An 18379-nucleotide genomic window follows, 5' to 3' on the forward strand; every position below is an offset into this window, starting at 1 on the left:
GGTCCAAAACTGTGACATTTGTGCCACAAAACAATGTTAGGACTGAACTCCCACCAGTCCTAAAAGGTATGTAAGTTACAGGCACCAAACCTGGAGAAGACTAGTAGAAAGACTTTTCCATGGTGCCAAAAACAACAGGTAATTTTCAATATTTTCTAGAATTTGTAGACACCTTTACAAGTTGGGTTGAGGGTTTTTCACGCCATTCAGAGAAGTTTTCAGAAGCTGTCAAGACACTTTTTAAATGAAATCATTCCTAGGTTTGGATTGCCACAAACAATTCAGAGTGACGATGGAGAAGCATTTGTGGCAAAAGTCACACAAGCAGTGTCTAATGCTTTGGGCGTTCAATGGACATTATATACTTCCTGGAGACCCCGACAGACTGGGGAAAACAGAAAAAGAAATGAACCATATGCTTAAAAAAAAACTGATAAAAATCTGCCAAGAAACCAACTTCAATTGGGGAAAATTCTGGCCATTGCTCCACTTCAGGTAAAAGTGGCCCCTAAATTAGGCTTGGTTTAATCCCCTAAGAAATGTTTTATGAAGGTCACTTTCTTCATTCTTTTCATGGCTTAGAGTTCCTGATGGGGCTCGTGTTAGGGAAGTGGCTACTATCAGGTACATTCAATTTGGGGGAAATATTCTAAGTGCTATACGTAAGTTAGCTTCTAGCAGGTTGACATACTCCACAGATGGACTCTTACACCACTTGAATCCTGAAGACTTGGTGTTATTAAAGACCGAGAGGACCAACTCCAACCTCAGTGGACAGGACCTTCTTAGGTGCTGTTGACCACCGTTCTTCAGTGAAACTAAAGGGAATTAAGCCATAGATTTATCACACTCAAATTAAGCTGGTTCCGCAAGAATCCACGGGTTCTCTATGCCCTTTCAGCAAGAGGAACATGGGAAAGAACACTGCTTGGACCAGTGAACTTGTGACGAACCTGGAACTGTTATTTAGGAGAGCTGGTCTGAAGAAAACAATCGATAAGTAACAAATAACCTATGACTTATTAATAGTTTATACGCTATGAATGTTATTCCTTTTTCTCTTTGCATTTTCCTATTGGTTACAACTTCTCAAGCTTGGAAAGATAATTCCATGATTAGGATTTCTCAAACATTAGCCAAGGCTGGCAATCTTTCTTGCTGCTGGATATGTCACCCCACACCCCAGCAGTGACCCAATAGTAATGTCTGTAACCAACTTTTCTCTGGTTCCTAATTTTTCAATATGTCTAAATCGATGCATTCCATTAGCTTATAGTCAGGTTAATCAAGCCAGCCTCCCTCACTGCTCCCATCCCTTGTTTTCTCCTAGCTAACCCAAAATATGGACCTTTCACATTCAGTGATTGGAATCCACCCCAAGAAGCTTGTCATTCTTATGTTTACAATATAATCATCGCAGTTAATAATTTCACCTCTTGTGAATTTAACTGACCCTTTTTCCTTTCGCCACCTTTCAGAGATTTGGGGGAAATACGCTGTTTTAACAAAAGTTACTCATCTTGCCCTGCTGCTCTCTGTACAACGCTGCAAACTAAAAAAACTTGACCACATGAGGCCCCCACACTCCTTCCTGTATAACGTCTTACCAGTTACACCAAACTTAACTATATTCTTCTTGGTTTCAAGTGATACCTTCAATGATTCTGCAAAGTGAAAGTATTAACCCCCATAAATTAAGAGGAGTGCTATGTGAACCCCTACGTTACATTTTTGTCTGTGGATATCAATACTTCCCTTAGCGATATGAATGTTTGAATGGGTGAAGAATGAAGGTACTGTCTTTTAGGATGTCTGGTCATCCCATTTTTCACATATAATTCTTTTTTTTTTAAAGATTTTATTTATTTATTTGACAGAGAGAGACAGCCAGCGAGAGACGGAACACAAGCAGGGGGAGTGGGAGAGGAAGAAGCAGGCTCCCAGTGAAGAGCCTGATGTGGGGTTTGATCCCAGAACGCTGGGATCACGCCCTGAGCCGAAGGCAGACGCTTAACGACTGTGCCACCCAGGCGCCCCTTCACATATAATTCTAATAAAATCAGCATTGGACCAGTTCTCTCAACTATTCTACAGGTTAAAAAGAGAAGTCAGAAAATATTCTGATTATCTTCCCAGAAATCAAGAAGATGGAATTTGGTACATGTTTGGGAGCACATTACTGCCATGGTGGGGAATGGCAGCACATGGACATACAATTAGAAATTTTTCAATAGGGGCACGTGGGTGCCTCAGTCGTTGAGCGTCTGCCTTCGGCTCAGGGCGTGATCCCGGCATTCTGGGATCGAGCCCCACATCAGGCTCTTCTGCTGGGAGCCTGGCTCTTCCTCTCCCACTCCCCCTGCCTGTGTTCCCTCTCTCGCTGGCTGGCTGTCTCTATGTCAAATAAATAAATAAAATCTTAAAAAGAAATTTTTTTTCAATAACTTTAGGAATTATAGCAAATGAAGCTGCCCAAGCCAAGGAGCCCAACAAAAGGCCTTAGACTCTTTGGTCAGCATAGTTTCAGATAATATAATTGCTTTAGATTATATTTCAGCAGAGCGAGGTGTCTGCGTAGAAGCGAATTCATCCTGCGGCACATATATTAATGCTTCCTCAGAAATTGAAGGTTGTCTTCACAAAAAGAAGCAAATGAGCTACTTGGTTACCATGACTCTCCCCTGAAGTCTCAGATTCAGATTTGGACTGGTGTTCACAGTTATTTTCTTGGATCCTCCAAGAAATTAAGTTAATTTTCCTAGGATTACTCATATTTGGAATATCCATATTCCTAACTCTCCTTCTTTGCTACTTAATCATAAAGTGTAATATAAAATGTTGTACTAATGACGTACTGCATGGTGACTAATATAACAATAAAATATTAATTAATTAATTTTAAAAAAAGAAAAAAACAACAAAGAAAAACCAAAGAAAAAGTACAAACATACCGATAATGCAGAATGTTGGCTTACAAACTGGGATAAAGGAATATTTCCAAATGAGCACAAAAAGTTTCCGTTCCTCTAACCCTGATCTCCTTACTATTTCAGCAGGAAGCAGCTAGAGCTGTCATCTTCCCAATTGCCTCAAGAATGAGGAATGATCCAAAGACAGTGGGGATAGAAGCCAGTAACCGAAGAGTTAATGGCACTAATAAGGGCAACTGCAAATTTTTACCCAAATCTGCTTGTTCTCAGAATGCAGCCTGCCACTATGTTTCTATAGAATCTTGCCTGCTGCCGTGATAACAGAATATTGATTTAGTTGCCATACGGAGACTCAAGGCTTCACTAAGAAAATGACCAAAACCAGTCAAGACCACTGACTGTCTCTGAGCATGCCCAAGTGTCCAATGGATGAACTTTTGACATAGAAGGTCCTAAAATCCCACCCTCGGATCACGTTAAGGATGACATTTTCTGGTTATGGATTGCATGAAAACACATACAGAAGCTTCTAGCAGGCACAGATAGCAAAATCAACCTTCCCCTACTTATTAATTATCTTTATCTGATTCTGAAGTCACATAGCTCCTCTCCCCTATAACCAGACCCTTTTTATTTGCCTTAAGAATCTCTGACTTTCCCACTTAGAGGGGATAAATTTGAGGCTGGCTTTCCTGTCTCCTGGTTTGGCTGTCTCTTCAATAAACCCTTTCCTTGCTTCATACTCAATGTCTCAGTGATTGACTTTGCTGGGCATCGGGCATACAGACTTAGGTCTGGTTACCAAAGTATGCAAAATCCTGATCTCGAGTAACCAATAAATTCAACTCTTTCTCATACAGAACAGTGTTTTAAAATATTTGAAGGTCAAGATATGCTTTCTTTAAAAGGAATATTGATATGATGTGGAATACAAAGAAATTTAAGGCAGGCTCCCCTCTCTCTCCACATTAGCAGCCTTGTGGGAACTCGTTCCTGACAGTCAGTGTCTCTAAAATGCAATACCAAGAGTCGAACACAGTATGAGCCAAAGCAAGCCCCAGAAACATGACCATATCCATCCAACCATGATCAGCCCAGACCTCTTGGCTTACAAGAGGTTGCTAAGCAATGGTAGCACCTGCCTGAGCTTTGAACCCAGCACAGGAGTTTCTGCTGATCTCCAGCCATCAGATGCTTTCTTCCCCAGAAAGAAATACCTTGATCCCTGCCACGCGTCGATAAGACAGCCCTGGTGGGTAGAAGAGGGTGACTGTGGTTCCATAGGAGTCCTCACCATCATTCCACACCACCACTTTCATATTCAGCTCCAGGGTACTCCCCACCAACAGGGTCTCCAAGCTAGATGTTGGGGTAGAGGGCAGGAGATGGTTCTGGGACTGGGGCTAGAAATGGTCTGGGGATGAAACACAGAGTGGGGAGGTAGGGGAGAAATAGGGGACAGGATGTCTTTCTGAGCACAGGCTAGAAATGTTAGGGAGAGCCAGAGCAAGAGCTCCAGGTTCCAGAAGAGGAGCTGGGGAACCAGGGCAGGTCTAAGGGAGTGGTAGCTCACCCTGAGAAGCCAAAGGAGATGCCGAGGTCATCCTGGCAGACATGGTCAGTTCCACAATTCTTCTCAAAGGGGAGCTGAGAGGGAAAGCAAAACAGGGTTTTCCCCAAGATCTGGAGTCCACACCCTCCACTCCCTTCTGGACGATTCCAATACCAGGACTTACAGAGGCTGTGTAATATCTCTGAGCATCCACAGCCAACATAGGCTGGAGGTTTCCAAAGGAAGGGATAGGCTTGCCCACCAGGGAGAAGTTGAGACGCAAGGTGATGGGGGTCACTGTGTCCTCCACACAGGCCTAGAGGATAGACGTTGAAGACAGCAGCGGCTAATGCATCTTTACAGTCACTAGCCGTGCCCTGTCCCCTCATCTGTAAAATGGGGCAATAATGATACCCAGTTGGGCTCAATTGCTAAAATTCCACCATGCAGAACCTCTCCTTTGCCTGCTTTCTGCCTTAAATTCCTTCCCCACCGTGTCCCACATGGCTCACTCATTCTACTCATGATCTTCCCAAACTTTACCTGATCCAAGAGGTCTCCCAACACCTTCTCTACTCTCCTCCCTGACTTTGTCTTTTTTCAGAGCATTCATCACTACCTGACATCTATTATCTAGGAACTCGATTGTTCTTGGCCTTCTCTCAGAGTTTCCTGTGGGCCTATTTTGTCCACTGCCGTGTCCCCAGTGCCTAGGACAGGGCCTATCTCAGAGAAGCAGCTCCTAAAAGAATCCCAGCGCATCACCACATAGTTCTCTGAAGCAGTGGTACTCTCCTAAAATCCAACTGTGTGGCCTCAGCAGTTGCAGATGACCCCTTCATTTGTTCCTTCGCTCACTCACTTACTCATGAAGTAACCAGTGTTATACGCCTCCTGCCTGCCAGGTCCTGTGGGAGGGCTAAGCCACAGTGAGAACCAGAACACTCCCTGTTCCTTCTCTGCCCAGCCCACTGCCAGCCGCAGAATCTCTGCCATCCCCAGGGCTCCGAGGTCCCCTTACCAGGAGCAGTAACTTCACAGTCTCACAGTGCTGTCTCAGCCCAAGGTCTCGGACACGAGTCAGGTTCCAGGTCTTTGTCTCCTCAAAGATGGCACGGGGATTCTGGCGGCCAGGGTCGAGGGTCAGGTCAAAGGTCACAGAGCTTTGGAGGTTACCTGTAAGGGAAAGGAGGGAATAAGGAGGGCTGAGAGAGCTAGAAACTCCGCAGGTGGACAAGGGTCAGGGCAGCAGACAGGAATCCTGAGCTGAGGGACTCTAAGGACCAGGGTATCTTGGGTCAGAGAGGCGAGGACTCACCCAGCCGATTCTTGGGACTTTCATAAATTTGAAGGCAGACATCGGCATCACCCAGGGTGTTGACAGAGGAGGTCTCTTTCTGACACTCAAACAGAGACCTGGCTATCTCTGCAGGTTTGAATCGGACGCTCATCCGCGCCCTGAGTACAGGTCTGGTCCTGTGGGCAGAACACTGAGCTGAGGGCAGGCCCTTGGTCCCAGAAGGGCAAACTGGGATGCGGGTGATGAAGGCTGAAATCCTAGGCAGACTTAGAATGATCTAGAAGTGTCCGAGGTGGATTTTCTCACCTGAGCAGCAGCACCTGCCCCTGGGCCCCCACAGCAAGGTCCACCAGTCCATCCAGGGTAAGGTCCTGACCCCCACTCAGTGACTGCCCAAAATACTGGAGCCTGGGGGAGAGCTGGGAGGCTGAGATCCTCTGGACAGAGAGGGAAAGACAAGTCGGGTTGAGAGTGATGGAAACAAGTTGGAAATCAGCAACAAGAGGAACAGGGAGGTAGGCAAGTGGGAGACAGAAAAAAGAGGTGAGTAGTGAAAAGACGTGCCTAAAAAGAGGAGGTAGGGTGGGGAAATGATGACCAGAGAAAAGACCCCTAAGACATAAATGAAGAAGCGGTGATTGAAAGCTTGGCCTGGTGATCTGTGTCTCATTCATTCATCTACTTAGTCCCAGGTCCAACTCTGGCTCTTCTCATGAACCATGAGGACTTGGGCCAGAATCCAATCTTACTGTGCCTCAGTTTCCCCATCTTTCACATGGGGATAATAATACCTTGGAGTTTAGCTGTGAGTAGTAAATGAATTAATGCATATAGTTCTTTGAACAGCAAAGTTCCCTAGTCACTGATTATGATGAGTATTGGAGTTAGAAGGGACCTCAGAGCTCAGCTAGCCCCACTTTCCACTTTGCAGACAGTGTCAAGGCCACACAGCCTTTAAGAAGCCAACTCCAGACCTGAAATCAGATCCTCTGACCCCATGCCCAAGGCCCCTTTTTGCTCCCCAGGGCCACCCTATCTCTTCAGAGGACAAGGAGGGAAAGAGTTGGGATCAGGAATGGCTGTACCCATAAGAAAATTCTATGCTCTGGAAACTTGCCTCCCCTGGGGGTTCCTTCTCTTTTATTTCCATTACTCTTATAATGACCAACCCCTTGGAGAACGTGCCCTTTAAAATCTCTAGGCACTCCTGGACTGGCAAACATTAAGCATAGTAATAATAAAATGCAAGAGAAATTTACCAATTACTAAGGACATCTAGAAAGGAAGAGGCAGGTAGAGACAGCACAAACCCAGTCAAGTGATCTTCCCACCATAGCCTCAGGTTGGTGTGTGGGCCCAGTGGGAACAAAGCAAGTCCTTCCCAGTCAAATAATGTGGTGGGATACATTGTAGTGGGAAGGAAGAAAATCACGGCAGACCAGCAAATCTCGAAAGATCTCCTCTTACAGTCAAGCGTTTCAGGTATAACTCAAGTGATATTTGCAGTGAGGGTGTCCATAGATACGCCTTTAAACTGCAGCAAGGGGAAGTCAAACCAACTGGTGTGGAATGAATGAGGTTTCTTGACATCAGGTGTTATTGTCAACAAAGCCTTTTGTTCTCTTCTGGAAGTTCTAAGTTCTTCAGAACCCCTTCAATTGTTAAACTGTATTAACAATAGTTGATTATAGGGGCGCCTGGGTGGCACAGCGGTTAAGCATCTGCCTTCAGCTCAGGGCGTGATCCCGGTGTTATGGGATCGAGCTCCACATCAGGCTCCTCCTCCGCTATGAGCCTGCTTCTTCCTCTCCCACTCCCCCTGCTTGTGTTCCCTCTCTCGCTGGCTGTCTCTATCTCTGTCGAATAAATAAATAAAATCTTTAAAAAAACAAACAAACAAACAATAGTTGATTATGATACCGTAATACCTATTATATGCCAGGCACAGATGTATATTTATACCGTGTATATACTCTGTATGCACTAACTCATTTACTCCTCACAGCAGCGGCCCAGTGAGGTCGGTTCTCTTACTATCACCATTTTACAGATGAGGAGACTGAGCACAGAGAGGTGTGCAATGACTAAGATCCTTTAGCCTGGAAGTAACAGTCCGGTAGGGATCTTCTTTGATATTTTTTTCTAACAACTTTTTGAGATATTATTCATACACCATACCATTCGCTCTCTTAAAGTATACAACTCAATGGTTTTATGATATTCTCGGAGTTATGTCACTATCACTTTTAGAACATTTTCATCACCCCCCCCCAAAAAATCCATACCCCTTATCACTCACCCCCATGTCCTTGGTTTTCCTCCTCCACCAGCCCCTGACAACCCCTTATCTACTTTCTGTCTCTATGGGTTTACCTGTTTACATTTCATATACATAGAATCCTACGATATGAGCCCTTTCGTTAATGGCTTCTTGCACTTCGCATAATGTCTTCAGGGCTCATTCATGTTATAGCAAATACTAGCTTTTCATTCCTTTCATGGCCAAATAATAGTCCATCGTATGCATATTTATTTACAATGGAATTTATGTGTGCATCCGCTAATGGACATTTGGGTTGTTTCCACCTTTTAGATATCATCAGTAATGCTACTATGAACATGCATGTATAACTTTCTGTGTGGAGATAGGCTTTCAATTCTCTTGGTTCATACAGTATGCATTTGCTGGGTCATACAGTAGCTCTACATATAACCTTTGAGAAACGGTCAGAGGTATTCCAAAGTAGCTGCAGCACTTGATATTCCCACCAGCAGAGTTGGAGGGTACCAAATTTTCCACATCCTCAGCAACACTTGTTATTATCTGTCTTTTGGTTCTAGCCATCCCAGTGGATGGGAAGTGGTGTCTCATTGTGGTTTTGATTTGGTGATGACTGATGACCAATGATGTTTAGCAACTTTTCATATGTGCATTGGTCCTTTGTATATCATCTTTGCAGAAATGTCTTTGCCTATTTTTTATTTTTATTTTTTTTAAAGATTTATTTATTTATTTATTCGACAGAGAGAGAGACAGCCAGTGAGAGAGGGAACACAAGCAGGGGGAGTGGGAGAGGAAGAAGCAGGCTCATAGCGGAGGAGCCTGATGTGGGGCTCGATCCCATAACGCCGGGATCACGCCCTGAGCCGAAGGCAGACGCTTAACCGCTGTGCCACCCAGGCGCCCCTGCCTATTTTTTAATTGGAGCTTTCTTTAACTTTTGCTAAGGGAAGAAGCCCTCCCTTGTCAAGGAACTTCCCCCATAGGGACAGGCATTTGGCAGGACAGCGGACGGCATGAGGAAATGGTCATAGAGCATCCAGGGAGAAGAAGGGATGAGTAGACAGGCAGACTGAGGCAGCCCGACCTAGACTGGCAGCTGGGAGCCACCAAGAGACCAAGAACTGGGTTAGAAGGCAGGAGATTGGAACCTACCTCATCACCATTCCTGATCCACTATAAACCTTGGACAAGTCAAATCATTGGTATTCTCCATACCCCAGATTTTATGTCTAAAGTGGGTCTGTTAATGCCTGGCCTATGTACCTTGTAAAGCCACTGGGGGATTAAAAGGCCTAAGTGGAGATCTCACTCAAAAATCAAGTCCTCATACAAAGCAGAGAATATACCAATGTTTTCATTTCTAAAATTCCGCAGATTTTGCTTGCTGCCTACAAGGAGCCAGTGCTGGGCAAAGGAAGTAAGATGAGGTAAATGAGAATTTTCCAGGTGGCAGAATAGAAAACAAGGAGAAGCAAGGGAGAAGTTGTTGTAACAACAGGACCTGTGACCAGGCCTCACCTGACTGTGGGAGGGGCTGATGCCCGGTCTTGAGGTTCCATGAAAGAGGTAGACGGCACCCCGGCTCTCCTGCTCTCCTGGGGCCCCGATGGCCACGTCTGTCAGCTTGTCCCCATTCACATCCCCCAGCACTGTCAGGGCTGCCCCAAAGCGGCCCCAGGGGTGGCCCTGCTCCCCACAGAGAATGACCTCACACTGCCACTTAGCCCTCTGCAGAACAAAAGCAGTGTCAGGTCCCAACCCAGGCAACCCCTCCATCCCATACCCAGGCCCCACCCAGCCCAGCTCTCATCAGACACTCACCCCCTGGGGGAAGGGACACACAGACACCTGGCCCCCCTGGGTCGGCTTGTAGTAATGGGGAGCCCCGATGAGGACAAGGTCAGAGCTGCCATCTCTATCCACGTCCACAGTGAGGAGGGAGGCCCCAAAGTAGGAGCCAATCTGCAGGGCAGAGCCTGAGGTCACCCTGCCTGCCCCTGACAGTGGCACCCCGTTCTGGGACAGGTCCCACTTCTCCCCAGCCACAGGGACCTTCCCCCCACAGGCTCCCAAACCCCTTCATCTCCTCCCTCTCTGCCCATGGAGACCCTGCCACCCTCATGTTCCACTCTGGCTTCCTCAACACCCAACCTGGGTCCCTGTGACTTCAGCTTTCGGCCTCCATTGCTCGGACGTCTGGGTGAAGATGACAGCCTTCCCAGTATGCTGATGACGGGGAGCCCCCAGGATCAGGCTCTGGACCCCCTTCCAAAAGGCCAGCTCAGCGGAGTAACCTGAGGGGGCAGGCCTCAGCACAAAGTCTTCCTCCCCAGCCCCTGAGCTCCTGTCCTTCCCAGGCAGCTCATCTCCCACCTGTGCCCCATCCACAGACTTTTCTCACCCAGGTAAGAGTCCCTCATGTCCACATTCTCTTGAGACATGTTGATGAAAGTGGGGCTCTTGTTTGGGGCGTACAGGAAGGCACCACCAGACCAGCTGAAGCTCCCCACAGCCCCCAGAACTGGTCCATCCTGGGAGGAGAGGATTCCAGGGCTGAGCAAGCCTGAGCCAAAAGAAGACAGCCTATTCCAAGGCAATGCCTGCCATCAACTCTGCTCCTTATTTGGAATTCTCTTCCTCCACTCTCTTATCTAACACCCCTCCCTACCTTCCCTCCTCCCACTTCTCCCTCCTACATCAATAGCCTGAAAGGGGCCCCACTCACAGGTGTGAACACAGCGCTGAAGCCCTCCTGGGACATCTCCAATTCAAAGGAACTACTGCTTGAGGTCTGCGTACCTGGGGAAAGGCAGGACACCTGGGTTCCAGAAGGAAAGATAGGCTTTGCCAAGTCTGAGGACACCTCAGCTTGAGAAGATCTAATGTTGGAGATTAATATCCAAAGGGATGGGTTGGTGCCCATGGCATGGGGGTCCAGGTTCAAGAAAGGAAAGCACTTATGGGTGAGGGTTTCTGAAGTGAGTACTTTCTTTTTTTTTTTTGTTTAAGATTTTATTTTTATTTATTTGAAGAGATTTTATTTTTATTTATTTGAAGAGATAGAGCCAGCGAGAGAGGGAACACAAGCAAGGGGAGTGGGAGAGGAAGAAGCAGGCTCATAGTGGAGGAGTCTGATGTGGGGCTCGATCCCAGAATGCCGGGATCACGCCCTGAGCCGAAGGCAGACGCTTAACCGCTGTGCCACCCAGGCGCCCCTGAAGTGAGTACTTTCATCTGTAACTTACCCTCAATGGCAAAGATCTTCTCTTTTAGTTGGTTTTGTATGTCTCTCAAAACATCAAAATTGTCCACTTTAAAAATGTACTCATTGGAGGGCTTCGATGCAATGTCATTTAATTCTTTCCAGGAATGTCTCTTTTGAAAAGCCGATCCCACCTGTCCGCAGTGAAGACAAACTCAGTGGAAACAATCACGAATCTCATATGCTAGCACATTCGGATGCTGATATCCTCCAAGAACCCCACAAGGCCAATATTATCACACTCAGTGTACAGATGAGAAAAATGAGGCTCAGACAGCATCAAGGAGTTTGGGGGAAAGGATCAGGGCCCCCAGACTGGAACACAGCTTTCGTCCTGAAGGTAGTAGAAGCTGAGAGAGCTGGGGGTTTTGTCCTAGAAAGGGAAGTTGCCTTAAGAGGAAGCAAGGGAGGAAGTGGTGGCAGGACATGTCCACACCGTACCCCAACTGCATAGCGGATGATACCCGCAGCCTCAGCCATAGGGATGACATCCTCATAATTCAGGTAGTCGCCTTGTTTTTGCCCATCGGTGATGACAATGAGGATCTTGGAGGCATCTTTTCGGGCCCCGCTTGAGGTACTGAACAGTTGGTTTCTGTCAGAGAAGAGGATCCAGAGACCTATGAACGGACCTGCTGCTAGCCCTTGATGCCTTTTGAGAAGAAGGAGATGTTCCTCTCTCTTGGAGGCCCTGGTCCCCCCCATAGGCCCCCAGCTGGATGAGGAATCCACAGGCTGAATTTCAGTCCCAAACTGTCCCTCTCTCATGGAGACAGATGAGGCCTAAAGGAAGACCCAGATGCTCTGGGGAAGGACCTGGAAGAAATCAGGACTCACGTGACCCTTTGGATGGCTGTGGCTGTGTGAGTGTATCCTCCCAGCTGATATACAGATTCCAGCAGGGCTAGCGGGTTGGAGCTGTAGGTGAAGTCTTTGAAAGTGAAGTGCACCCGGAAATTGTGGGAAAACTGCATCAGGGAGAACTGGGAGAATAGCAGGGGGCTGGGAGCCAAGGCCACTTGACCGGGACCCTGGGCAGTCCACCCACCAACCTCCCACAGGGGCCCTGCACACTTGCCTTCCCTCCCCCAAGGGCACACCTGGGTGTTAGGTCTCTGGAACTGGCTCATCACAGCCTTCACGAAATTCAGCATCTTGGTAAAATCATCGGAGGAGATGCTGCCTGAGCCGTCGATCAGGAACACAATATCCTGCTCTTGCCTCGGACACTCTGGGAAAAGAGGCGGCACCAATCCTCCAAGGAGCACTCCCAGAGCCTAGGACCTCAGCCCGCTGACCCAGGGGCTTCCCCAATCCCTGCCTGAAACAGGGCCCTTTGGCCTCCTCAAGTCTTTAAGGAGGCTACCTCTGTGACACAGCTGCTCACACCTGCGTGGCCAGCGTGCTTTATAAAAAGTGAAAGTTCATGGGGCGCCTGGGTGGCTCAGTCGTTAAGCGTCTGCCTTCGCTCAGGGCGTGATCCTGGCATTCTGGGATCAAGCCCCACATCAGGCTCCTCCGCTGGGAGCCTGCTTCTTCCTCTCCCACTACCCCTGCTTGTGTTCGCTCTCTCGCTGGCTGTCTCTCTCTCAAATAAATAAATAAAAATCTTTTTTTAAAAAAAAGTGAAAGTTCCTCCAATCCAGAGGGTAAGAAGCTGGGGGCCCCTCCTTCTACCTTGGCTGTCTGCGTCCCTTTCCCAAGCCCTACTCTAGCAGTAAAAGGGGCCTGCTTCAGTCCCTGGCCAGAGTCTGTCCTCATTAATCAGTGCCAAACTGTACTTTTGTTCACCGTTTGTAATGTCACCCCTGGCAGCAGCCACACACTGGCCCTATTCTGTTCTTCGCTTAAATATGGGCCCCTAGGCCCCTCCTGAGTGAATTCAGAATTGGTCAAAAAAAAAAAAAAAGAAAGAAAGAAGCTCTCCCAGGTCTCCAAGAGGAGACCTCCCAGCTTCTCCTTTCTGTTCCAGAGCTTCCCGCCTGGGTATTCCGAAGGGAGCCCAGGCTCCTATGGGTGAAGTCTAGAGTCTAGGAGGTACTGGAAGGGCACCCCATTCAGTGGCCAGATGTCAGTCTCCCCAGGGGCCTGAGTGTAAATGTGAAATCAGGGAGGGGCCTAGGTCTGCCGTGGCTAAGTCTGAAAAGCTCACTGTTCTCCTCTCCTTATCTCCCATCCCTATCAACACTAGGGAAGCCGGGCCCTATGACCCAACCTGTACACACACACACACACATGCATGCACAAGTCCCTATACACATGTGGGCTCATGCATAAGCATGTGTATACATGTGTGCACATGCTCATTCATACATACATGTTCACATATACATGCACGCCCATGTATACAGATGCACACACAATGCACACGTACTCACGTATACACTTGCATACGAGCATTCATGCAGACACATGCACGCACATATATATGCGTATGCACAGATACAGACACACACACACACACGGCTCAGACTGTCTGCATTCTCATCACCCATTCCCACAAACCAATAGGTTATACCCCAGGATGTATTGGGGAAAAATAAATCCCCTCTCCCTAAAAATAACAGCACTAGTAGTAATTGAGCCATCACCACGTGCCAGGCACAGTGCTAAACCCTGGCCACAGATCGTCTTATGTCACTCTCAGGGGTGGGTGTGTCGTTATCCCCATCTGACAGATGAAGAAACAGGCTCCAAGAGGGGAAGGTCATAGGAAAGTGGGACAGTGACAGGGCAAGGTGTCAAATCAGGCAGTGACTCCCCAGCCCGGGTTTGGAACCATTATCCCATCCAGTAATACTTTTTTCCAGGTCTCTCTTTTTTTATCCACTCTGGAAAGAAGTGGTTCTGGCCCCCACCGCACTCCCAGGCACAAGTGTGTGTGTTCCTTAAAGGAGCCAGGGCCCCCAACACTCACCCTGCAGGGCAGCCGGGAGCCTCTGGGCTTGCCAGGAAGGGGAGCCCAGCAGGAAGCAGAATCCAGACAAGTACACATTCTCCCTGCATATATGGTGCACTGTGGGGCCACAGGCCTAGGGACAGAGACACCTGATGGGAGGAGCTGCTCCTGCTTCCAACCCATCCTCCTACCCCAGTATCTTCACCCTCCCCAAGACCTATCCCTTAAACCCCCCAGCCCCAGGTCCTCAGTCCTTCCCTCAGGACAGCTCCACAATCCAAGGCAACTCACCAACAGCTGAGAGGGGTTAGTGGAGGCTGCCAGGGACAGGCCCAGGGACATGTTCACAGCTTCCGGGGGGACTGAGGGGACAGACATGTGCATGGTTACCCTCAGGACAAAGGAGGCTATGTAAGATCTGAGCAGGGGTCACCTCAACCCTGCAAGAGAAGGAAGTCTGACCAGTGAAGGGCTTTCAGGTCTTGATGGAGCCATGGGGGTGCAGGGGTGTGATGGGCAGGGAGGCCATGAGGGGGTCAGGAAGCCTGTCGAAGGTTAAGGGTCTCAGACAGAGCTGGAGCTGGGAAGTGGGTCTTCTGTGCTCCCTGCAGTTCCCCAGAGCATGGGAGTCTGGACCTGGGTCCCAGGGAGGGGCAGTGACTCACCCTGCAGGCGGATGGGCTCACACTTGCCCGTGCTGTAGTCACACTGGTAGAGGCCGCCTGTTTGGTTGGCCGCCTTTATCTCCTGGGGGGCTCCAACCACCACCCTGGAGGGAGACAAAGAGCACTGCAATTCAGAATGTGGACAGCAGAGCCAGACTGCCTCTCATCAGGTTCGCTTCACTTCTCGAAGCCTCAGTTTTCCCGTCTGCAAAGTAGAGATGAATAACAATGTAAGATCCACATGGGAGGGGGTTTTGTCTGTTTGGTTCTCTGGTGTACGCCTGGCTCCTGAAACATTTAATAGTTGGTGCTCAATAAATATTTGTTGAGTGGTTGATAACTACACACCTTATTGTGAGGACTACATCAATGCTCACCGGAAATGCAAATCAAAGCCACAATGAGATACCACCTCACACCTGTCAGAATGGCTGGAATTAACAACACAAGAAACAGTAGGTGTTGGCGAGGATGCGGAGAAAGGGGAACCCTCTTGCACGGTTGGTGGGAATGCAAACTGGTGCAGCCACTGTGGAAAACAGTACGGAGGTTCCTCAAAAAGTTAAAAATAGAATTACCCTATGATCTAGCAATTGTACTACTGGGTATTTACCCAAATAATACAAAAATACTAATTTGAAGGGCTGCGTGCATTCTGCTGTTCATAGCACCATTATTTACAACAGCCAAGAGATGGAAGCAGCCAAAGCGTCTACCAATTGATGAATGGATAAAGGAGATGTGGTTCATATAGACAGATGGAGCTAGAGATATTATTCAGCCACAAAAAAGAACGAAACGTTGCTATTTGCAATGACGTAGATGGAGCTGGAGAACGTTACGCTGAGTGACGTAAGTCAGTCAGTCATATGATTTCACTTATATGTGGACTTTAAGAAACAAAGCAAACAAACAAAGGGAAAGAGAAACAGACTCCTAATTATAGAGAACCAACCAATGGTTACCAGAGGAGGGGGCATAAGGGGATGGGTGACATAGGTGATGGGGATTAAGAAGTGCATTTGTCACGAGCACCAGGTGACGTATGGAAGTGTTGAATCACTATATTGTACACCTGAAATTAATATAACACTGTATGTTAACTCTACTGGAATTTAAAATAAAATAAAATAAAATAAAATAAAATAAAATAAAATAGATCAGTACCCACATAAAGGGTGCTTGGCACAGTGCTGGGCACTTAGTAAGTGCTCAATAAATATTAGTTGTGATCTTCAACTAATAAAGTTGACAGCACCTGCTTTCAGTCTAACTCTTCATAGCACCGGGGGAATTGCCAAACCAGACAGAGAATAGGAGGGTCATGGGGAAGGACAGGACCCTATGCATGGAGAGGAGTTGATGAGAAGCAAAGGCCAGTCACCCAGTCCTTACCAGGCGTTGCCATACTGGACCACGCTGTGTCCAAATCCAGCACTGTCCATAAGGAAGGTTTTTGGCTGGTCCGTGTCCAAGTTGAAGCAGAGAGAAGAAGCCAAGGCTGGGGTAGGGAGTGAGAAAAGAAACACTGGAAAAGGGTCTTCCTCCTGTTCCATCTCCCCAGCCCCCAGCGCCTGCTCTCCCCGGTAGGCCCAATGCCCCAGCATCTCCTGGACTTCTGAACTCCCAGGCTCGGGCCTTCCTCAGCCTTGCTTCTCTCCTGCAGGCAGTCCAGAGACAGCTCTTCACCCACTGACCTTCACTCAATTGACCAATTGAGCATTGAAGTTTCAATTGCACAAGCTCTAAAGACACTCCTTTGCCTCCCCTACCATTGGGGGCTTCCAGGAGGAAGAATCCAGGAAAACTTGGGCCAAAGTGACATTGTGAATAGAGCACAAGTTGGACTTGTTCTGCCTATTTGGGAAATCTCTGGATTGTTCAGGCAACTGGCTCCTTTTCTAACATTTCTTGAACTTCCCTAAAATTAGTTCTTCAATATTCTCTCCCTCCAAAAACTCCAGATCCCAAACCCTATGTAATTCCAGATCCCCCTCTTAATGTCTGTGTCTAAAACATGTACATTCTCAGCTCTCTACCTGGACCCCAATCTTCTCATATCCTTTCCTTTGGGCCCGTGACTTACCCATCAACAGGAGGAGGGATGATCTGGTCCCAGTCATGACTGGAAGGTCAGACATGGGCTTCCGAGCTCCTCGGCCACTGAAGGAACAGCTGGACCAGGGTGCAGAGGGATCAAGTGAGCAGAGAGGTGGTCAGGAGGCCAGAAGCAGGGAGGGAAGTTGTCAGCATGACTCAGAGGCGGAGGGCGGAGAATAAGACTAAATTAAACAGAAAAAAGGGTTGAGGCAGCCCACACATGCTGTGTCCCAGAGTCTTCCCTTTTTTTTTTTTTTAAGATTTTATTTATTTATTTGACAGAGAGGAAGAGAGAGCATAAGCAGGGGGAGTGGGAGAGGGAGAAGCAGGCTCCTTGCTGAGCAGGAAGCCCAATGCAGGGCCTGATCCCAGGACCTGAGCAGAAGGCAGATGCTTAACCAACTGAGTCACCCAGGTGCTCTTCCAGGAGTCTTTTCTAACCAGAGACGTCTTGACTTACCTCTTTTGCCTTTCCAAACTAGGTTCAGGTGAATGCAAATCCCCTGCCCTACACCACTTCTCCAAGTTTCTCTAGTTGCACTGGCAGAAGGTTCCTCTTTTTTTTTTTTTTTTTTTTTTTTTTTAATGTGTAGGTTTTTTACCCACCAAGCAATTCTTTTTTTTTTTTTTTTTAAGATTTTATTTATTTGACAGAGAGAGAGAGCCAGCAAGAGAGGGAACACAAGCAGGGGGAGTGGGAGAGGAAGAAGCAGGCTCCCAGCGGAGGAGCCTGATGTGGGGCTCGATCCCAGGACCCTGGGATCACGCCCTGAGCCGAAGGCAGACGCTTAACCGCTGTGCCACCCAGGCGCCCCAGAAGGTACCTCTTAACCTTGAAACTTGAGTTCGCCCGGGGAGGGAAAACTGGCAGATGCCAGGGTAAAGTGAGGATCCTAATTTAGACCCTGAAGGGAACCCTCCCCTTCGGACTTGGAAACCTCTGGGCTAGGAGTCAAGCATCCCGATCTTAGGAGAAGAACAGGGTGAGTATTCAGTCATTTACTGAACATGCTAATTGGAGGCTGATGCCGGACCTCTCTATTAACAAAAAGAACACAAACACAAGCGTGGGGTCTGTAGAGAAGGCAAATGTGCAAACAGCAGGTTGTTGCTACAAAATTAGAAGCCACTGGCCGCAGAGTAGCTTACCCAAGTTAGAAGGGCGTGGATTTCCGGAAAGTCTTCCTGGAGGGGCCCTTGAGCTGAGTGTTGAAGGCAACTGACTATGGGGGGAGCATATTTCAAAAGGGGTAACCAAATGTAGAAGAGGCATGAGAGTAGGGGGCCTCTTGGGAAACCGGTGATAGGAAACCAGAGAGTGGGAGGTAGGAAGTGGCAAGAAATGAGGTCAATACCACGGGGGAGCGGGGGGGGGGGGGGGGGGGGG

At 48.0% G+C, this 18379-nt stretch overlaps 1 protein-coding gene across 1 annotated transcript in view; it reads right to left on the reverse strand.

The window, feature by feature from the left end:
- LOC103657891 (integrin alpha-X) overlaps positions 1 to 17174 on the reverse strand; it is a gene marked incomplete at its 5' end in the record, with an annotated part of 51271 nt that extends 34097 nt beyond the window's left edge. The window contains 20 exon segments of the mRNA XM_008685342.2: positions 4148 to 4289; positions 4504 to 4577; positions 4667 to 4798; positions 5504 to 5658; positions 5801 to 5958; positions 6089 to 6219; positions 9585 to 9794; positions 9888 to 10028; positions 10218 to 10360; positions 10468 to 10597; positions 10792 to 10865; positions 11312 to 11462; positions 11770 to 11923; positions 12166 to 12311; positions 12429 to 12559; positions 14246 to 14360; positions 14519 to 14589; positions 14893 to 14996; positions 16288 to 16393; positions 16979 to 17174. Coding sequence (XP_008683564.1) covers positions 4148 to 4289; positions 4504 to 4577; positions 4667 to 4798; positions 5504 to 5658; positions 5801 to 5958; positions 6089 to 6219; positions 9585 to 9794; positions 9888 to 10028; positions 10218 to 10360; positions 10468 to 10597; positions 10792 to 10865; positions 11312 to 11462; positions 11770 to 11923; positions 12166 to 12311; positions 12429 to 12559; positions 14246 to 14360; positions 14519 to 14589; positions 14893 to 14996; positions 16288 to 16393; positions 16979 to 17033 — 2523 coding nt within the window.
- Positions 17175 to 18379: the final 1205 nt, after the last annotated feature.

Source organism: Ursus maritimus, unplaced genomic scaffold, assembly GCF_017311325.1.
Source record: "Ursus maritimus isolate PB19 unplaced genomic scaffold, ASM1731132v1 scaffold_2, whole genome shotgun sequence".
Taxonomy (NCBI): Eukaryota; Metazoa; Chordata; class Mammalia; order Carnivora; family Ursidae; genus Ursus; species Ursus maritimus.